Source organism: Priapulus caudatus, unplaced genomic scaffold, assembly GCF_000485595.1.
Source record: "Priapulus caudatus unplaced genomic scaffold, Priapulus_caudatus-5.0.1 Scaffold257, whole genome shotgun sequence".
Taxonomy (NCBI): Eukaryota; Metazoa; Priapulida; class Priapulimorpha; order Priapulimorphida; family Priapulidae; genus Priapulus; species Priapulus caudatus.
This window is the reverse complement of record NW_014577318.1, coordinates 190,009-207,016: the sequence shown is the minus strand read 5'-3', so window position 1 is coordinate 207,016 and position 17,008 is coordinate 190,009. Positions and strand designations below refer to the sequence as shown.

Here is a 17,008-nt window from a genome sequence, read left to right as displayed (position 1 = left end):
AGACGATCAATGCTGTTATCAATAACCACGCGCGCACCAACACTATACGCAGGCACACGGACACACACGCACACACATATATAGACGATCAATACTGTTATCAATAACCACGGCCGCACCAAACACTATACGCACGCACACGTACGCACACGCATACACATATATAGACGATCAATGCTGTTATCAATAACCAGCGCCGCACCAACACTATACGCACGCACACGCACGCACACCACACACATATATAGACGATCAATGCTGTTATACAATAACCACGCCGCACCCAACCACTATACGCACGCACACGTACGCACACGCACACACATATATAGACGATCAAATGCTGTTATCAATGCTGCCACCATTATAAGCACAGACACGAACAAGAACGCACATACACGTGCACGAACCGGACACGAGCACGCACGCACGCACGCACACACACACGTAAAAGCTGTAGGGCAAGGCTAACGTCTCAAATTACTTACAATTGCAGTTACAATTGTATTATTTATTTGTACCAAGATATAGATATGCTATACTCACAGCAACATGACAGCAGCCGACGAATGGCCTTATTGTTTCCTGATCCACAGTATGCCATCGCAACAGTGTACATCCCTACAACAAGCGACAACGTTGTATGAGAATTAGACTCTAAAGAAAGTAAATGACCGTTGAGGATCAATGCAAGGACGTGTTGAACACATGATAATATTGTCGAACATAAAAAATACATGCACACAGTTTAGCAGAAACATAAGATAACATGTCTCAACCAAATTACGCATAGATATGAACTTTTCCATAGCTTTTACACTATAATATAACAGTATAACACTATAATATTTCAGTGCATTTATGTTTTTTTACATTTGGTTTTCTGTCCATTTATCTCAGACAGTGGAGAATTTTGAGGGTATTTCATATCATGAATATTACAAGATAAAGGCATATGCATATATGCCTTCAATAAATTTTTTTAATATAAAATACAGGATTTGTTTAATTCATCTAAGTGACTGAGTATCGGCAAGTTATCTGTCCAACGTTATATTGTCAAGGTCATTTGAAAAAATGCAAAAGATTAATTTTATTCAACTACAATTTCCGAACAAAATGAATAAGAACGAGGAAATTAGTATTCAGATAACCGCTAACCTATTAGCCGATGGGAATAATTCTCGGTGAACAAACAGTAGTGTGTTTTAAGGCTGATAGAACCACATCGCCACTGAGAAACGCACTCTTCATCTCGATTCGCTTTACTCGGCACCCGCCCATAGAAATGGGTTTAGATGCGTGCCGTGCGTTAACCTAACAATCATACTAGAGTGAGTAGCACTGCTGGACAGAGTGCGTTACGGAAACCAAAGCAACATTGTTATCACAGCCTCGAGGAGACAGATGAAAAATGGAGAGAGAAAGGATGAACGAGGAGAAAAAACGAGGAAATAGTACAGTACAATAGCGCAACTGACCAACGCACTTCATCTAGATTGGCTTTAGTCGACACCCTCACTTTTTCTTCTTCTTCTACTTCCTAAAACTTCACGCACGTAAGAGTGAGTAGCACTGCTGGGAAGAGCACATTACGGAAACCAGAGCAACATGGCTGCCGAGACTGCACGCTCCCTCCGAAAAAGAAAGACACATTCAAAATTGTGTGTTTATGTGCTTATATGTGCATTTGTCTGGGCAGGGGTCCATAGCTTTCACTAGATTCTCAAAGGGGTGCATCACTCAAAAAAAGGTTATGAACCACTGCGTTGGATACCTGATCTGCGCAGGATGGGGTCCTTGTCCCGCGCGAGGCTCTCTATGAGTGGGTCTGCCTCCTCCAGCATGCCGTACATGACGAGCGCGATGCCCACCGCCAGCCCCCGGATGATCTTCTCATGCTGAGTCTCCTGCGCGTACTGCAAACATACGAGACACATGACTGAAGAGGATCGTCAACTCGTCGCCGTATTTCGCCGCTCGTGCATTTTCTCTCGCAGACAATTTACAAACGAACGAGAGGCGCAACTGAAGACGTCGATTCGTTTCCAATTCCTGCGCATACTGGGAACGAACAAGAGACACGACTAAAGAAAATCGTCAATTCATCAATCGTATTTTGCCCGGTCGCGCATTTTCTCTCACAGAAATTTTACAAAAACGAACGAGAGACATGAACTGAAGACGTCAATTCGTCTCCTGCGCGATACTAGAAACAAACCAAATGACAACACAACTGAAGACGCCAATTCCTCAATGTATTTCGCGGCTCGTGGGACGCATTTTTGTTTTGCGGTAAATGCCTCCGAAAACCACCTTGCGAACTATGAGCTGAAGGCTGGTGCAGCAGACATAATTATACATAGGGGAGCAAATGTCTGAAATAGACGAAATCCTCAGTGGAGTAGCCTATACTAACCAATGCTGACAGTGAGGAATCCTAAAGGGAATTATACGGGTAACAAGAAGCGTGCCGCCTTATTTAGAATGAGCATATACCTGCTAGTGCAGAAGGCTATTATGCAGTCAATGTGTTTTTTTCAGAATACAGGTCCCGTTTTACGGTAGGGTTAGGTTCCACTAAAAAAGGGTCGTAAAATGAAAAGTCGTAAAACAAGACCAAATTATAATGCAATTAAATGCTATCATTGCATCCAAAATGCACCACGAAAAACAAAAGAAGTGCATATTGCGTGTTTGGATTCACAGGAGTTGCTGCGATATGTTAGTTGCGATTTTTTTTGTCGTTTTCAATTTTTGAGGTAATTTTGAAAAGGTCGTTAATGCGAAAAGTCGTAAAATGAACCATCGTAAAATGGGACCTACCTGTATGACCTAAATTTCATGTGCGTCTCCTGCACCACAGCATCTTAATTTTATACGCCACAAAGATACGGGGCAATGGCAATCAGCCTGCGGGGGTTAGTCAATTAGACCACGTGCCTCTAGTTTCTCACGATCCGAGAGAAGAGAGAGCGGAACTACAGACAGACATGCCTCATCTGAGAACGACCGTCTCCGCTAATAATGCGTCACGAGCGAGCGCGGGGATGCGATCATAGTAATTCCGCTAATGAGATACATCGTGCGCAAATTTGCCTGAAGGGAAATACGCGGCAAAAGTTCCGTCGAGTTTCGTTAGTTTTTGCTTGGTTTTATCGTTTCTGTAATTATCGGAAGGGCCCTAAGTTAGGGTTAAAATGAAAGAAAACCGAATAAAATTCAACAAGCAGCATTGAAGTATCACAGTGATGGATGACATCTATACAATATTCACATATAATCACAGATGTGTACATAGTGATATGTATAGCCTTCTATTTAGCGGTTAACCGTTATCTCGATTAATTTTATATTAGATTACGTTACACTATGCAGGGAAATGGAAACTAAAATATTGAGGGGCTAGAATTGAGACTAGCATCGTAGAAAATTTTCCCCTGAATATATATATATATATATGATACTACATTCCGTATGAGAAAAAATTGATGCCATAACAATGAATCGCAGGACCATATAAGACAGGGGTAGAAATTAACTTTTGAACAAGCGAGTCCAACCGACTCCCTGCCTTCAAAAAGAGAGAGTCAGCAGTCTGAAGTACAAAACTAAAGCATAACAACAATAACGCATGTGCTTATTTTGAAGATTTATGCGATGCACGTCTGCCAAATTTTTTTTGGACATTTGCTGAATAAATACGGTAATTCCGCGAGGCCGTGCTCTGAAATAAATTAACTAGTTAGTATAGCAGAATTTTCAGGGAGTCACACGAACTCCTGCATATCTCAAATCAGGGAGTCCGATAGTTAATCAGGGAGCATTTGACTCCGGATTCCCGTTAATTTCGCACCCTGTAAGATATTGTTACATATGTACTACTATAAACATATGTTTACAATACATTCATGCTGCATATATATATATATACATACATATATCTGTATAAACTTATATCTACAATAATATACAGATATTCTCACGGTCAAAGCGCTGTACGTAACAGGAGCAGTCAATCGTTAAATGCTTGATTATCGCTTACCGAAACCATATCTTCGATGGCAGTAGGTGACTTGGAACCCAGCATGACAAGTCCCATTGCCAACCCAGCAGCTTCACCTAATAGAAGATAGAATTAGAATTAGATTTACAAGTAGATCCATAGCTCCGTGAACAGCTCGATAAATAAATGCAGTGAGATGGAGCGAGGCAAGTATGTGTATTTTTTTACTTAGCATCGACAATCCAACGCTGAGTGAATGGCGCACGATTGGCAGTGTACAGAGGCTCTAAGCACGCAATCATGAGCCAATTAATGGTCATAGAACTGTCACTCCTACCGAGTCCTCTAATTCATTCAGACCTAATATCATGGTGAAGTCTGCCTGGTATTTCTCCAAACAATATAATTTCCAACCCCTGAGGACTTATCGCTTTTCTTATGATTTCCGAAAACTTTCGAGGCACACTTTCAAAATTGCCCAATACAGTGTCAAACTTTAGATCTGCCTTTAAAGTAATGGATATACTTAGAACTTATAGCTACAGTTATAACAAAAAAAAGGATTTCACTGCCATTTTGTGAAAAGTGTGAGTTCAGACACAAAGTTCAGCATTCGCTTTTCACGCATGCAACCATTTTTTCAGGGACACAGAAAACACTCGTGGCTGCAGTTGCAACTTCACAATCAGAAGCAGAATAACTATATATATATATCTTAGATCACCCGAGGGAATCCATCCACATCTTCCAATTAACTCACCGGTGACTGCGTCATCTTGTAGTAGGTTCATCTTCAGTTGATCGTAGACATCTGTAAATGAGAGGCACATGGGATCTCATGATCATGCTAATCACTAACGTCACCATAGTTAGATAGCACGACGGACCCGACGTAATCGATAAACGACATTAATGACGTCGCGTGCAACGATGATGATAACGCAATTTTTCGTATATGGATACCTTGTCTTGCAGTGCCCATCGCAGCTAAGCCGAGACCCAGAGCAGCTCCATGCCTCACCATCTAATATAATAAAAAAAAATTCCATTTCAGTTGCAGAATGCACTATGCATTTGACTTACACATAATACAGTGTAGCCCCATTATAACGCGATGGTTGGGGTCCATAAAATGTCATCGCGAAAAAAGCGGGATCGCACTAAATCGGGGTTATATATACGTGCCTATATAAAAGCAAAAAAAGGGGGACCAACGACTCATCGCGTTATATCTGAATTCGCGTTAAATCGGGACGCGCGTAAAATCAGGGTTCCACTGTATATTATTTACACTATCCCTGACATGCGTGTATAGTAAGTATAACACTCGAGCAATGCTGTTATCAACAATGCTGCACCATTATAAGCACAGACACGAACAAGAACGCACATACACGTGCACGAACGGACACGAGCACACATACACACACACACACACACGTAAAAGCTGTAGAGCAAGGCTAACGTCTCAAATTACTTACAATTGCAGTTACAATTGTATTATTTATTTGTACCAAGATATAGATATGCTATACTCACAGCAACATGCAGCAGCCGACGAATGGCCTTGTTGTTTCCTGATCCACAGTATGCCATCGCAACAGTGTACATCCCTACAACAAGCGACAACGTTGTATGAGAATTAGACTCTAAAGAAAGTAAATGACCGTTGAGGATCAATGCCAAGGACGTGTTGAACACATGATAATATTGTCGAACATAAAAAATACATGCACACAGTTTAGCAGAAACATAAGATAACATGTCTCAACCAAATTACGCATAGATATGAACTTTTCCATAGCTTTTACACTATAATATAACAGTATAACACTATAATATTTCAGTGCATTTATGTTTTTTTACATTTTGGTTTTCTGTCCATTTATCTCAGACAGTGGAGAATTTTTGAGGGGTATTTCATATCATGAATATTACAAGGATAAAGGCATATGCATATATGCCTTCAATAAATTTTTTTAATATAAAATACAGGATTTGTTTAATTCATCTAAGTGACTGAGTATCGGCAAGTTATCTGTCCAACGTTATATTGTCAAGGTCATTTGAAAAATGCAAAAGATTAATTTTATTCAATTACAATTTCCGAACAAAATGAATAAGAACGAGGAAATTAGTATTCAGATAACCGCTAACCTATTAGCCGAGTGGAATAATTCTCGGTGAACAAACAGTAGTGTGTTTTAAGGCTGATAGAACCACATCGCCACTGAGAAACGCACTTCATCTCGATTCGCTTTACTCGGCACCCGCCCATAGAAATGGGTTTAGGATGCTGCCGTGCGTTAACCTAACAATCATACTAGAGTGAGTAGCACTGCTGGACAGAGTGCGTTACGGAAACCAAAGCAACATTGTTATCACAGCCTCGAGGAGACAGATGAAAAATGGAGAGAGAAAGGATGAACGAGGAGAAAAAACGAGGAAATAGTACAGTACAATAGCGCAACTGACCAACGCACTTCATCTAGATTGGCTTTAGTCGACACCCTACTTTTTCTTCTTCTTCTACTTCTACTTCCACTAATTCTTATAGTGTAGAAATGGGTTCAGGATGCAGCCGTTAATCTAACAACCGTACGCACGTAAGAGTGAGTAGCACTGCTGGGAAGAGCACATTACGGAAACCAGAGCAACATGGCTGCCGAGACTGCACGCTCCCTCCGAAAAAGAAAGCGACAGCACGCGAGAAAAAAAGATAAAAAATGAAAGAGGAAAGATGAACGAGGGAGAAAAACGAGGAGAACGAGAAGAAAGAGACGAGGATGGCGACGTTAGAGTTTAGAGACCTGATCTGCGCAGGATGGGGTCCTTGTCTCGCGCAATGCCCTCTCGATGCTTTAGGATGCTGTCGTAAATCTAACACACCGTACGCGTTAATCTAACAACCGTACGCACGTAAGAGCGAGTAGCACTGCTGGGACGGAGCACATTACGGAACAAAGCCAACATGGTTGCGCAGCCTCAACGCGATCCCTCGAGAACGAAAGCGCGCGGGAAGAGATAAAAAAAATTCTGGAGAGAGAAAAGATGAACGAGGAGAAAAACGACGACAAACGAGAGAGACGGGCGAGGGGGGGGGATGCGTTGGCGACGTCGTCTACACACCTGATCTGCGGCAGGGCATGGGGTCCTTGTCGCCGCGCGAGGCTCTCTATGGTGGGTCTGCCTCCTCCAGCATGCCGTTTACATGACGAGCGCGATGCACCGCCAGCCTGCCGGATGATCTTCGCAGCTGAGTCTCCTCGCGTACTGCAAACATACGAGACACATGACTGCAGAGATCGTCAAACTCGTCGCCGTATTTTGTCCCGAGTCGGTCGTTATTTTCTCTCGCCAGGAAATGTTTACAAACGAACGAGAGGCGCAACTTGAAGACGTCGAGTTCGTGTTCCATTCTCGCGCATACTGCGGACGAACAAGAGACACGACTAAATAAAATTCGTCAATTCATCAATCGTAATTTTGCCGGTCGGCATTTTCTCTTACACGACAACGAACGAGAGACATGAACTGAAGACGTCAATTCGTGCATCCTGCGCAATACTAGAAACAACAAATGACAACACAACTGAAGAGCCAATTCTCAATGTATTCTCGCGGGCTCGTGGGACTCATTTTTGTTTTCGGGAAATGCTCGAAAAACCACCTTTGTGGGTTATGAGCTGAAGGTGATTGCAGCAGGACTAATTATAATAGGTGGAGCAAATGTCTGAAATAGCGAAATCCTTCAGTGAACCAGAAGTAGCGCTATACTAACCAATGCTGGACAGTGAGGAATCCTAAAGGAGAATGGTATACGACGGCTAAACAAACGAAGCGTGCCGCCCTTATTTTAGAGATGCAGCTACTATACCTGCGTAAAGTGCAAGGCTACTATGCACTCAATGTTTTTTTTTCCAGAATACAGGTCCCGTTCTACGGGCACCTCTAGGGTTAGGCTTCCACTAAAAAAGGCTCCGTTAAAATGAAAAGATCGTCAAAACAAGACCAAATTATAATGCAATTAAATGCTATCATTTGCATCCAAAATGCACCACGAAAAACAAAGAAGTCTGCATATTGCCGTGGTTTAGATTCACAGGGATCTGCTGCCGTATGGTTAGTTGCATTTTTTTGTGCTTTTCAATTTTGGGTAATTTGAAAAGGTTCGTTAATGTGAAGTCGTAAATGCAACATCGTAAAATGGGCATACACTGTTAGACCTAAATTTCATGTGCGTCTCCTGCACCACAGGCATCTGATAATTTTATACGCCACAAAGATACGGGGCAATGGCAATCAGCCTGCGGGGGGGGTTAGTCAATTAGACCACGTGCCTCCAGTTTCTCACGATCCGAGAGAAGAGAGAGCGGAACTACAGACAACATGCTCCATCTGAGACGACCGCCTCCGCCTAATAATGCGTCACCGAGCGACGCGGGGGATGCGATCATAGTAATTCGCTAATGAGATACATCGTGCGCAAATTTGCCTGAAGGAAATGACGCCGGCAAAAGTTCCGGTTCCAGTTTCGTAGTTTTTCTGCTTGGTTTTATCGTTTCTGTAATTATCAGGAAGGGCCCTAAGTTAGGGTTAAACATGAAAGAAAATCGAATAAAATTCAAACAAGCGAGCATTGAAGTATCACAGTGATGGATGACATCTATACAATATTCACATATTACTCACAGATGTGTACATAGTGATATGCATAGCCTTCTTTTTAGCGGTTAACCGCTTATCTCGATTAATTTTATATTAGATTACGTTACACTATGCAGGGAAATCGGAACTAAAATATGAGGGGTAGAATTGAGACTAGCATCGTAGAAAATTTTCCCCTGAAATATATATATATATATATGATACTACATTCCGTATGAGAAATTGATGCCATAACAATGAATCGCAGGACCATATAAGACAGGGGTAAAAATTAACTTTTTGAACAAGCGAGTCCAACCGGACTCCCTGCCTTCAAAAAGAGAGAGTCAGCAGTCTGAAGTACAAAACTAAAGCATAACAACAATAACGCATGTGCTTATTTGAAGATTTATGCGATGACCGTCTGCCAAATTTTTTTTTGGACATTTGCTGAATAAATACGGTAATTCCGCGAGGCCGTGCCTCTGAATAACATTAACTAGTTGAGTATAGCAGAATTTTCAAGGAGTCACACGGAACTCTGCCATATCATCAAATCAGCGGAGTCCGATAGTTAATCAGCGAGCATTTGACTGCCGGATTCCCGTTAATTTCGCACCCTGCTTAAAGATATTGTTAACATATGTACTACTATAAACATATGTTGGTACAATACATTCATGCTGGCAATATATATATATAATACAATATATCTGCTATAAACTTATATCTACAATAATATACAGATATTCTCACGGTCAAGCGCTGTACGTAACAGGAGCAGTCAATCGTTAAATGCCTTGATTATCGCTTACCGAAACCATATCTTCGATGGCAGTAGGTGACTTGGAACCCAGCATGGACAAGCTCCATTGCCAACCCAGCAGCTTCACCTAATAGAAAGATAGAATTAGAATTAGATTTACAAGTAGATCCATAGCTCCGTGAACAGCCGATAAATAAATGCAGTGAGATGGAGCGAGGCAAGTATGTGTTTTTTTTACTTAGCATCGACAATGGCGCACGATTGGCAGTGTACAGAGGCTCAAGCACGCGATCATGAGGCAATTAATCGTCATAGAACTGTCACTCCTACGAGTCCTCTAATTCATTCAGGACCTAATATCATGGTGAAGTCTGCCTGGTATTTCTCACAATATAATTTCCAACTTAGTATTGACAATCCAACGCTGAGTGTATGGCGCACGATTGGCAGTGTACAGAGGCTCTAAGCACGCAATCATTGAGCCAATTAATGGTCATAGAACTGACACTCCTACCGAGTCTCTAATTCATTCCGACCTAATATCATGGTGAAGTCTGCTGGTATTTCTCTCAAACAATATAATTTCCAACCCCTGAGGACTTATCGCTTTTCTTAGTGATTTCCGAAAACTTTCGAGGCACGCACTTTCAAATTGCCCAATACAGTGTCAAACTTTAGGATCTGCCTTTAAAGTAATGGATATACTTAGAACTTATAGCTACAGTTATAACAAAAGGATTTCACTGCTATTTTGTGAAAAGTGTGAGTTCAGACACAAAGTTCAGCATTCGCTTTTCACGCACGCAACCATTTTTTCAGGGACACAGAAAACACTCGTGGCTGTAGTTGCAACTTCACATCAGAAGCAGAATAACTATATTATATATTATCTTAATTCACCCGAGGGAATCCATCCACATCTTCCAATTAACTCACCGGTGACTGCGTCATCTTGTAGTAGGTTCATCTTCAGTTGATCGTAGACATCTGTAAATGAGAGGCACATGGGATCTCATGATCATGCTAATCCACTAACGTCCATAGGAGATAGCACGACGGACCCGACGTAATCGATAAACGACATTAATGACGTCGCCGTGCAACGATGATGATAACGCAATTTTTTCGTATTCAGGATTACCTGTCTTGCAGTGCCATCGCAGCTAAGCGAGACCCGAGAGCAGCTCATGCCTCACCATCTAATATAATAAAAAAACATTCCATTTCAGTTGCAGAATGCACTATGCATTTGACTTACACATAATACAGTGTAGTCCCATTATAACGCGATGGTTTGGGCCGTCCATAAAATGTCATCGCGAAAAAAGCGGGATCGCACTAAATCAGGGTTATATATACGTGCCTATATAAAAGCAAAAAAAGGGGGGCCAACGACTCATCGCGTTATATCTGAATTCGCGTTAAATCGGAGCGCGTAAAATCAGGGTTCCACTGTATATTATTTACACTATCCCTGACATGCGTGTATAGTAAGTATAACACACACTTTCCGACATTTAAATTAGGAGACTATTGTGTGATTTTATCTGTGGTGCCATCTTTTGTCTATCAGGTATTCTGATTACAGCGGAGATGGGGCGACACTCATACGTGCAGTGATAACAACTTCTAATTAACACAACTTAATTAATAGTACTAACAACAATTTATACAAAAAAAATTTTAATAAAATAATATAATACACAAATAATGTAATCATATACACACGATAATATCACACAAATAAAAAATAAAATAAAACATAATAATACAAAATTAACTAAAATAAAAAAAAATAAAAAACAACAACAAGAGAACAGCCGGGCTCACGTCGGTCGTCGCATCCTTCAGCTGATTGAGCAGGTAGTCGGTCGTCTTGCCGCCGTGGTTCGCGTGGATCATTCCCAGCGCGAAGAGACCGCCTCCCTCAGAGTACGCGCTGCCGGGACCCGTGTCCTTGGGAAGGTAGGTCGCCATCAGGCTCAGCGCCTCCTTCTCGTGTCCCTTGTGGATCACGCCGAGACTCGCCGTCGCCGTAAACTTCGCCCAGTTGGTCGCCCGCGCGAGCCACTCCAGATTGTCCCTGAACGACGACGACGACGAGGACGACGATTAGACGAGAGACAAAGTCGCGGTTAGGGTTTGTTTTTCTTATCGTATAATATTTCCTGTTATCGCTCATTGCGAAGAAGGTCGCGATAGCCGCGCTACATACCCAGTACTGCGCCGTGATCGTGTCGCGAGGTCGTCGCATCCTAATTCTACGTTTTTGATACTCGTTTTTGATACGATCGAAGTTTTGAGAATTGATATGCCCCACGTGCGCACGCAAACGTAGATGTATAGGGTTTTATAGAGGTTCACCAAGAAGGGTTGCGATCGTTGCGAATCGCTGTAAATAGTGAATTATTCACAAACTTTTCCGCACATTTAAACCATTTCTGTCCGAAAATGTAGACGACCACAAGTTGAAGAATAAACACTGCTGTAAAATCAAAAGTTATGAGGACAGAACAAAAAGGTAGAGAATGTCAGGTTCGATAGTCTATTACATGTTCGTCGAACGGTGTGGAACAACAGCGGGACGGTTCAGCTGTGAACTCACCGTAGGAAAGCGTCGCTCGTTGTTCCGCAGTGCGTGAACGCGTTGGCGATCACCGTCGCTGTGTGACACACTGAGTTTCTGACCACATCCTGAACAACATAGATTCAATAGCTATCATCACGTGTGCCTAAGCATGTCCAAGATCATACACGCCACAATTGTCACCGCAAAACTTCCTCGCTTCCTACGCACTGAATGTCAATTTTATATAGATTATAGAGCTAGAAAATTTTAGAGTGTTTTAGTTACTTTTAGAGTAATTTAGAGTAATTTAGTATATAATGTTTAGTTTTGTAATCATTGACACAGGGGCTTGAAAACACCTCGTTAGTAAAACCCACCCAAGTTAAGGAAAGAGAGGAACAAGAATAAGACCAAGAGAAAGAAAAAGAGAAAGAAAATAAAGAAATGGATTAAAATATTGAGCTACCACTGATTATGCTGTGAAAGTGTTATAGCACACGTACGTTAAAAACACACCACGACATGGGCCTCCATTGAAGAGATGGTTTGCAGTTAACCAGAATTTATGTATACATGACTTCATTACCACCACAAGAAGTGGGGTAAATGAGTAGGAAAATAGAGGCTGAACATTGTGATACCTCTTATCTGTCAATTAACCTCAATAAGAATTTTGGACTTACCTTTGTATTTTTTAGTATCAGCATGTCCGTTTTGTTATTTCGAATCAAAAACTGCAGATGTAATCCTATTGATGTCTCTCCTGTTAGAATCGACGAAAGTTTCTTCATTTTGTCATGGACTGCCTTGTCTTCCTTTGAATCCTGAAATGCAAAAATTCATTCATGTATTTTATAGACTAAAACGTTCATCATCCTGACAAGAACATGGAAAAAGTCCCGCATGATCAATGTTTGTTAATCTACGTACCCTACTGTTATGAACGTGTTTACTAGTGATGTACACTCACATGAATGATAGAGTACATATATGTTCACTCTATTATGCAATTCGATTACCGATTGGGAACATTGTGTTATATCAGACCATAGAACAGAACCTAATTACCACTAGAAAATTACTAATCCTATACACAATTTCTATATTTTAAAATATTTGCAAAGTTAAGATTTTTTATTACGTCACCTGTTTCTTCTCTGTTGAATGATCTTTGTCTTCTAGTTTTACATCGGTTTCCATAGAATCATCTCTGAAACAATAATACATAAGATTTTCCCACAATACCATTAAAACACGAATATATTTTCTGGGACAGAGGGACACTGGGCAGGACCTACATCACTAAAACGATGATATTATTTAGATTTTGGTCTGCCTCTCATTGTTTTTACTGTTTAAAATCATGTTTAAAAAAACTTCCGAATGAAACATTTTGTTGCCCACTAATCAATAAGTAATCAACAAACAATAACAGCTGTGGCATGTACAGGGTTTCTTATACATAAGAGGCACAGTGGTGCACCGCCGTTGTCAAATTTAACATCGCGGTTGTGAAAATGTTCCTGTATTTATCTGCCGTTGTCAAAATAGTGTCAACCCAAAAATGAATAGATCTGATCACCACGTGCTTCTGGCATATTTAGATTGCCATGTGCGTTTATTGAGTTATGTGACGCGTGGTTCTATACTTTTCCGTTATTTGATTAGTTGGACTGCCATCCATTTTTTCCCCAAACTGGCCATTACCTCCTTTGTCTAATTTTCCCTCAGAAGAAACTCTGATGTACGTACCCCTCCGTGGCTGCTTCCGATCCCGGCAGCCCCATGGTGCCCCTCAGCGCCTGATGAACCCTGTTGAGGAACTGCTGGGTCGCACTCTCATACAGATCAAAGGCAATCTGATACGCCATCAAGGTGCCATGCTGAAGAAGAAATCAAAACAACGATCATAACTAAAAAACATAATAACCTTAAATGCGACTTTCCTACGATTGTGTTACCTTGCCACGATACCTTCACGAAGTAAATTCTGCTACAGATGTATCTAAATTATGTGTCCCCTTAAATTGGAAAAACCTACAGCTATGACATGACAGTTTACGAAGAATTGTAAGTGGCTCTATAATTGTATGAAGAAAAGGGAGAATCAATGTTAATTACAAATATAGTTTGAAACACAATAAAAACTAATAGTGCTAATTAATTCATATGCATTGATATTATATGCAGATTCACTTAATTTAACAGGATCTACTATCCTACCTCACTCTGTTTGATCAACTTTTCCAAAATCTCCGCGACTGACAACGGGTCGTCAAGGAAGATCAAGCACTGCAAAGTTAAACAGGAATGAAACCTACTAAAACAAACTGGGTAATAGAAAATGCCTATACATACATAGTATACGTCGAGCATGAAATATAGATAAAGATCGAACAAATATACATCAACATATCACAATTGACGGTAAAATAAAATCCACACATGACCGTTTTGTTAACATCTCATTGTTATAATTAAGAAAACAAAAATCAAACAATCGCTATACTCTTTCGAATGAACCAGTAGTGCCACCTGCTGGCAGAAAAAGTTGAAGCCACTATTATACACAATCAGTATCTACACAGTCAGTTTCTTCTGGACTCATTACTACTTGTAGGGCTAGATCTATCCTACTGTCTTTCTACTAGCATACTCTAGCTGTACCTGACAGACACCAATGTAGTCCGGTGTCTCCAATCCACTGTACAATTCCACCAGTACACGCAGCACGGTGTTACGAAACTGGCGATTTGGAATCAGCGTCATGCACACCTTCTGAGCATACGATAGATTACCGGCCACATCATCCTGTGAAGCATCAGTGCCACAGTTATTAAACTGTCATTTTTATATTACTAGTTTTATATTATATATATATATATACATACATACATATATACATAGCATATATCTTGAAAAAGGTATTGTCTCTCTTAACTTTACTAGTTCATGGACATTAAAAAAAAAAAGCTAAAAATAAAAAGAAGCTTTTCGAAACTCGTGTTTTGAATTGCTAACCGATTTCTTAATGGCGTCCTGAAAGATGTCCAGCCTCCTCGTCTCCAGGGCGATTCCAATCGCCTGCCTATACTTCCGGTCGTCAAGGCAACGCTGCAGCATCTTATTCACCACGGCTTCCAGCCTGCCATCCACATCCTTCTGCTCGGAGTTGTCCGCATTGTAGATGCGTAGCTTTGTGTAGTGGTCTATGCACTTCGCTGCATAAAGACAACATTCGGATCATGGGTAATCGCTGGTTATATTATAAAAGCGCATGAATATAGTAATTCAATGTAAGAGAGGTACTGATATTTTTTTTAGAAATGTCTCATGTAACTTGTGTTCGTCTTTTACATGCTCACCGTAATAAATTAACAGGTGAAAACTTGCAAATAACCAACACTTGTTGTCAGAAGCAACGTTTTGCATGTTTCAACGCCTTTTATATGCTACATCACTTGTGTCACTAGTGAAAAATACTGAAATCATCGATACACCAAGCAATATCAATCGATTCCACACAATATTCTCACCAATGGTTGTCTCCACATACTCCGACTGCTGATTGACATTAAACAGGGATCCAGCACCCAATGCATACGTCAGGGAATCCTCAAACGATCCAAGATGATAGTAGACCTTTGATGCAACTAACGCTGCCAACTCTCTGTGTTTGAATGTGTCATCTTCGTACAGTACCTCACTGCAAGTTAAACATGGCAAAATGAGTGTATATTGTATCCATGATGTAAATGACATAGCATGGTGATGTAATGGGATGGAATGGTGTCGCATTGTAGGGATAGGATATATATATAACTTCATCACAGGTCAATGATTTCATATTATTGCAAATTTTACAATGTCTTGTCTAGTAGACATCATTTTCTACCAATTCATTCATTATGACTAAATTTTCGACCAATGAAATGTGTTAATTTCACAGACCAACATGGGCATCTACAAGTGTATGTATGCTTGCGATGGGCTCACCCTCACAGTTATACAATACTTACATTTTTTCAATAGCCTCAGAAATTTCAGCCCAGAATTCATCTACGAGTTCATCCAGCTTCTGCAATGCGAACCACTTAAGCTCCGACTCTTTTTCATCCAGGAGGGAGATCACTCCAGCTGAAACGTGCGTAAAATAACAAGTAGGTACATTTCATGTAAAGGGAAAACACAAGTTCAGTGTGAAGTTTACAAACCTGCTATGAACTACGCTTAGAACAGCTTGGTGAGAATGGCAGATACATAATAGAATTCACGTGGTAATATTGCATTGCCATTGGCATTGACACTGACACTGTCAGCGAGGCTCATAGGGTCTATGTCCTCCAGGGTACTGCCGGAACGTACCCTGGTCACTATTTGATATGGTTAGGGTTAGGATTAGGGTTAGGATTAGGGTTAGGTTATGGAGTAGGCGTAGGCGACTCCCTAGACTCGTTAGTGGAGTAGGCGAGGTACGGTACGGCATATTAGATAGTACCAGGGTACGTTCCGGTATACCGGACCGCACCCAGGGTGTACGTTCCGGTATACATGAGGGGGACATAGACCCTCTCAGTCTCAGCGTCAGCGAGTGTGTGACAGTTTGTTTTATTTACCATTATTTTATTATTGTAACGGCTAAGCACGCAGATGTGACCACAGATTAATGAAAGCACATCTATAATCTTCACCATTCAGAGTCAACACAAAATTGTGTAACTCATTTAGCCTAGGGCCTACTCACTCGCACTGACACTCGCTTAGAGTTAGACACAGTGACTCAGCAACGCGTGAAATGAGGACCTCGGCTCTACACTATATCTCCATAATTTAGACCACCAATAAAGCAAGGCTTCCAGCTTTCACTGATACTTACCAGCCGACGTTATCCTCATTTTCCGTTTAATTTAAAATGCTTTTTTTATAGTTTTATCACTGAAAATCGGCAAGTTCTTACGATTTAGTCAACTGACAACCTGCAAACCTGCGCGAAATATGTAATGTAGTGAAGATAGTGCTG

General features: G+C 41.0%; 1 protein-coding gene across 1 annotated transcript in view; it reads right to left on the bottom strand.

The window, feature by feature from the left end:
* LOC106808167 (26S proteasome non-ATPase regulatory subunit 1-like) overlaps positions 1 to 17,008 on the bottom strand; it is an 18,187-nt gene extending 1,179 nt beyond the window's left edge. The window contains exons 1-16 of the mRNA XM_014810758.1: positions 16,865 to 17,008; positions 16,008 to 16,125; positions 15,525 to 15,694; positions 15,010 to 15,209; positions 14,656 to 14,799; positions 14,212 to 14,280; positions 13,741 to 13,871; positions 13,135 to 13,198; positions 12,672 to 12,812; positions 12,025 to 12,113; positions 11,250 to 11,502; positions 4,970 to 5,030; positions 4,767 to 4,817; positions 4,046 to 4,122; positions 1,778 to 1,919; positions 547 to 621 (exon numbers count right to left, since the gene is read on the bottom strand). Coding sequence (XP_014666244.1) covers positions 547 to 621; positions 1,778 to 1,919; positions 4,046 to 4,122; positions 4,767 to 4,817; positions 4,970 to 5,030; positions 11,250 to 11,502; positions 12,025 to 12,113; positions 12,672 to 12,812; positions 13,135 to 13,198; positions 13,741 to 13,871; positions 14,212 to 14,280; positions 14,656 to 14,799; positions 15,010 to 15,209; positions 15,525 to 15,694; positions 16,008 to 16,125; positions 16,865 to 16,883 — 1,804 coding nt within the window. The 5' untranslated portion in view covers positions 16,884 to 17,008. The remainder of the gene's footprint in view (positions 1 to 546; positions 622 to 1,777; positions 1,920 to 4,045; positions 4,123 to 4,766; positions 4,818 to 4,969; positions 5,031 to 11,249; positions 11,503 to 12,024; positions 12,114 to 12,671; positions 12,813 to 13,134; positions 13,199 to 13,740; positions 13,872 to 14,211; positions 14,281 to 14,655; positions 14,800 to 15,009; positions 15,210 to 15,524; positions 15,695 to 16,007; positions 16,126 to 16,864) is intronic.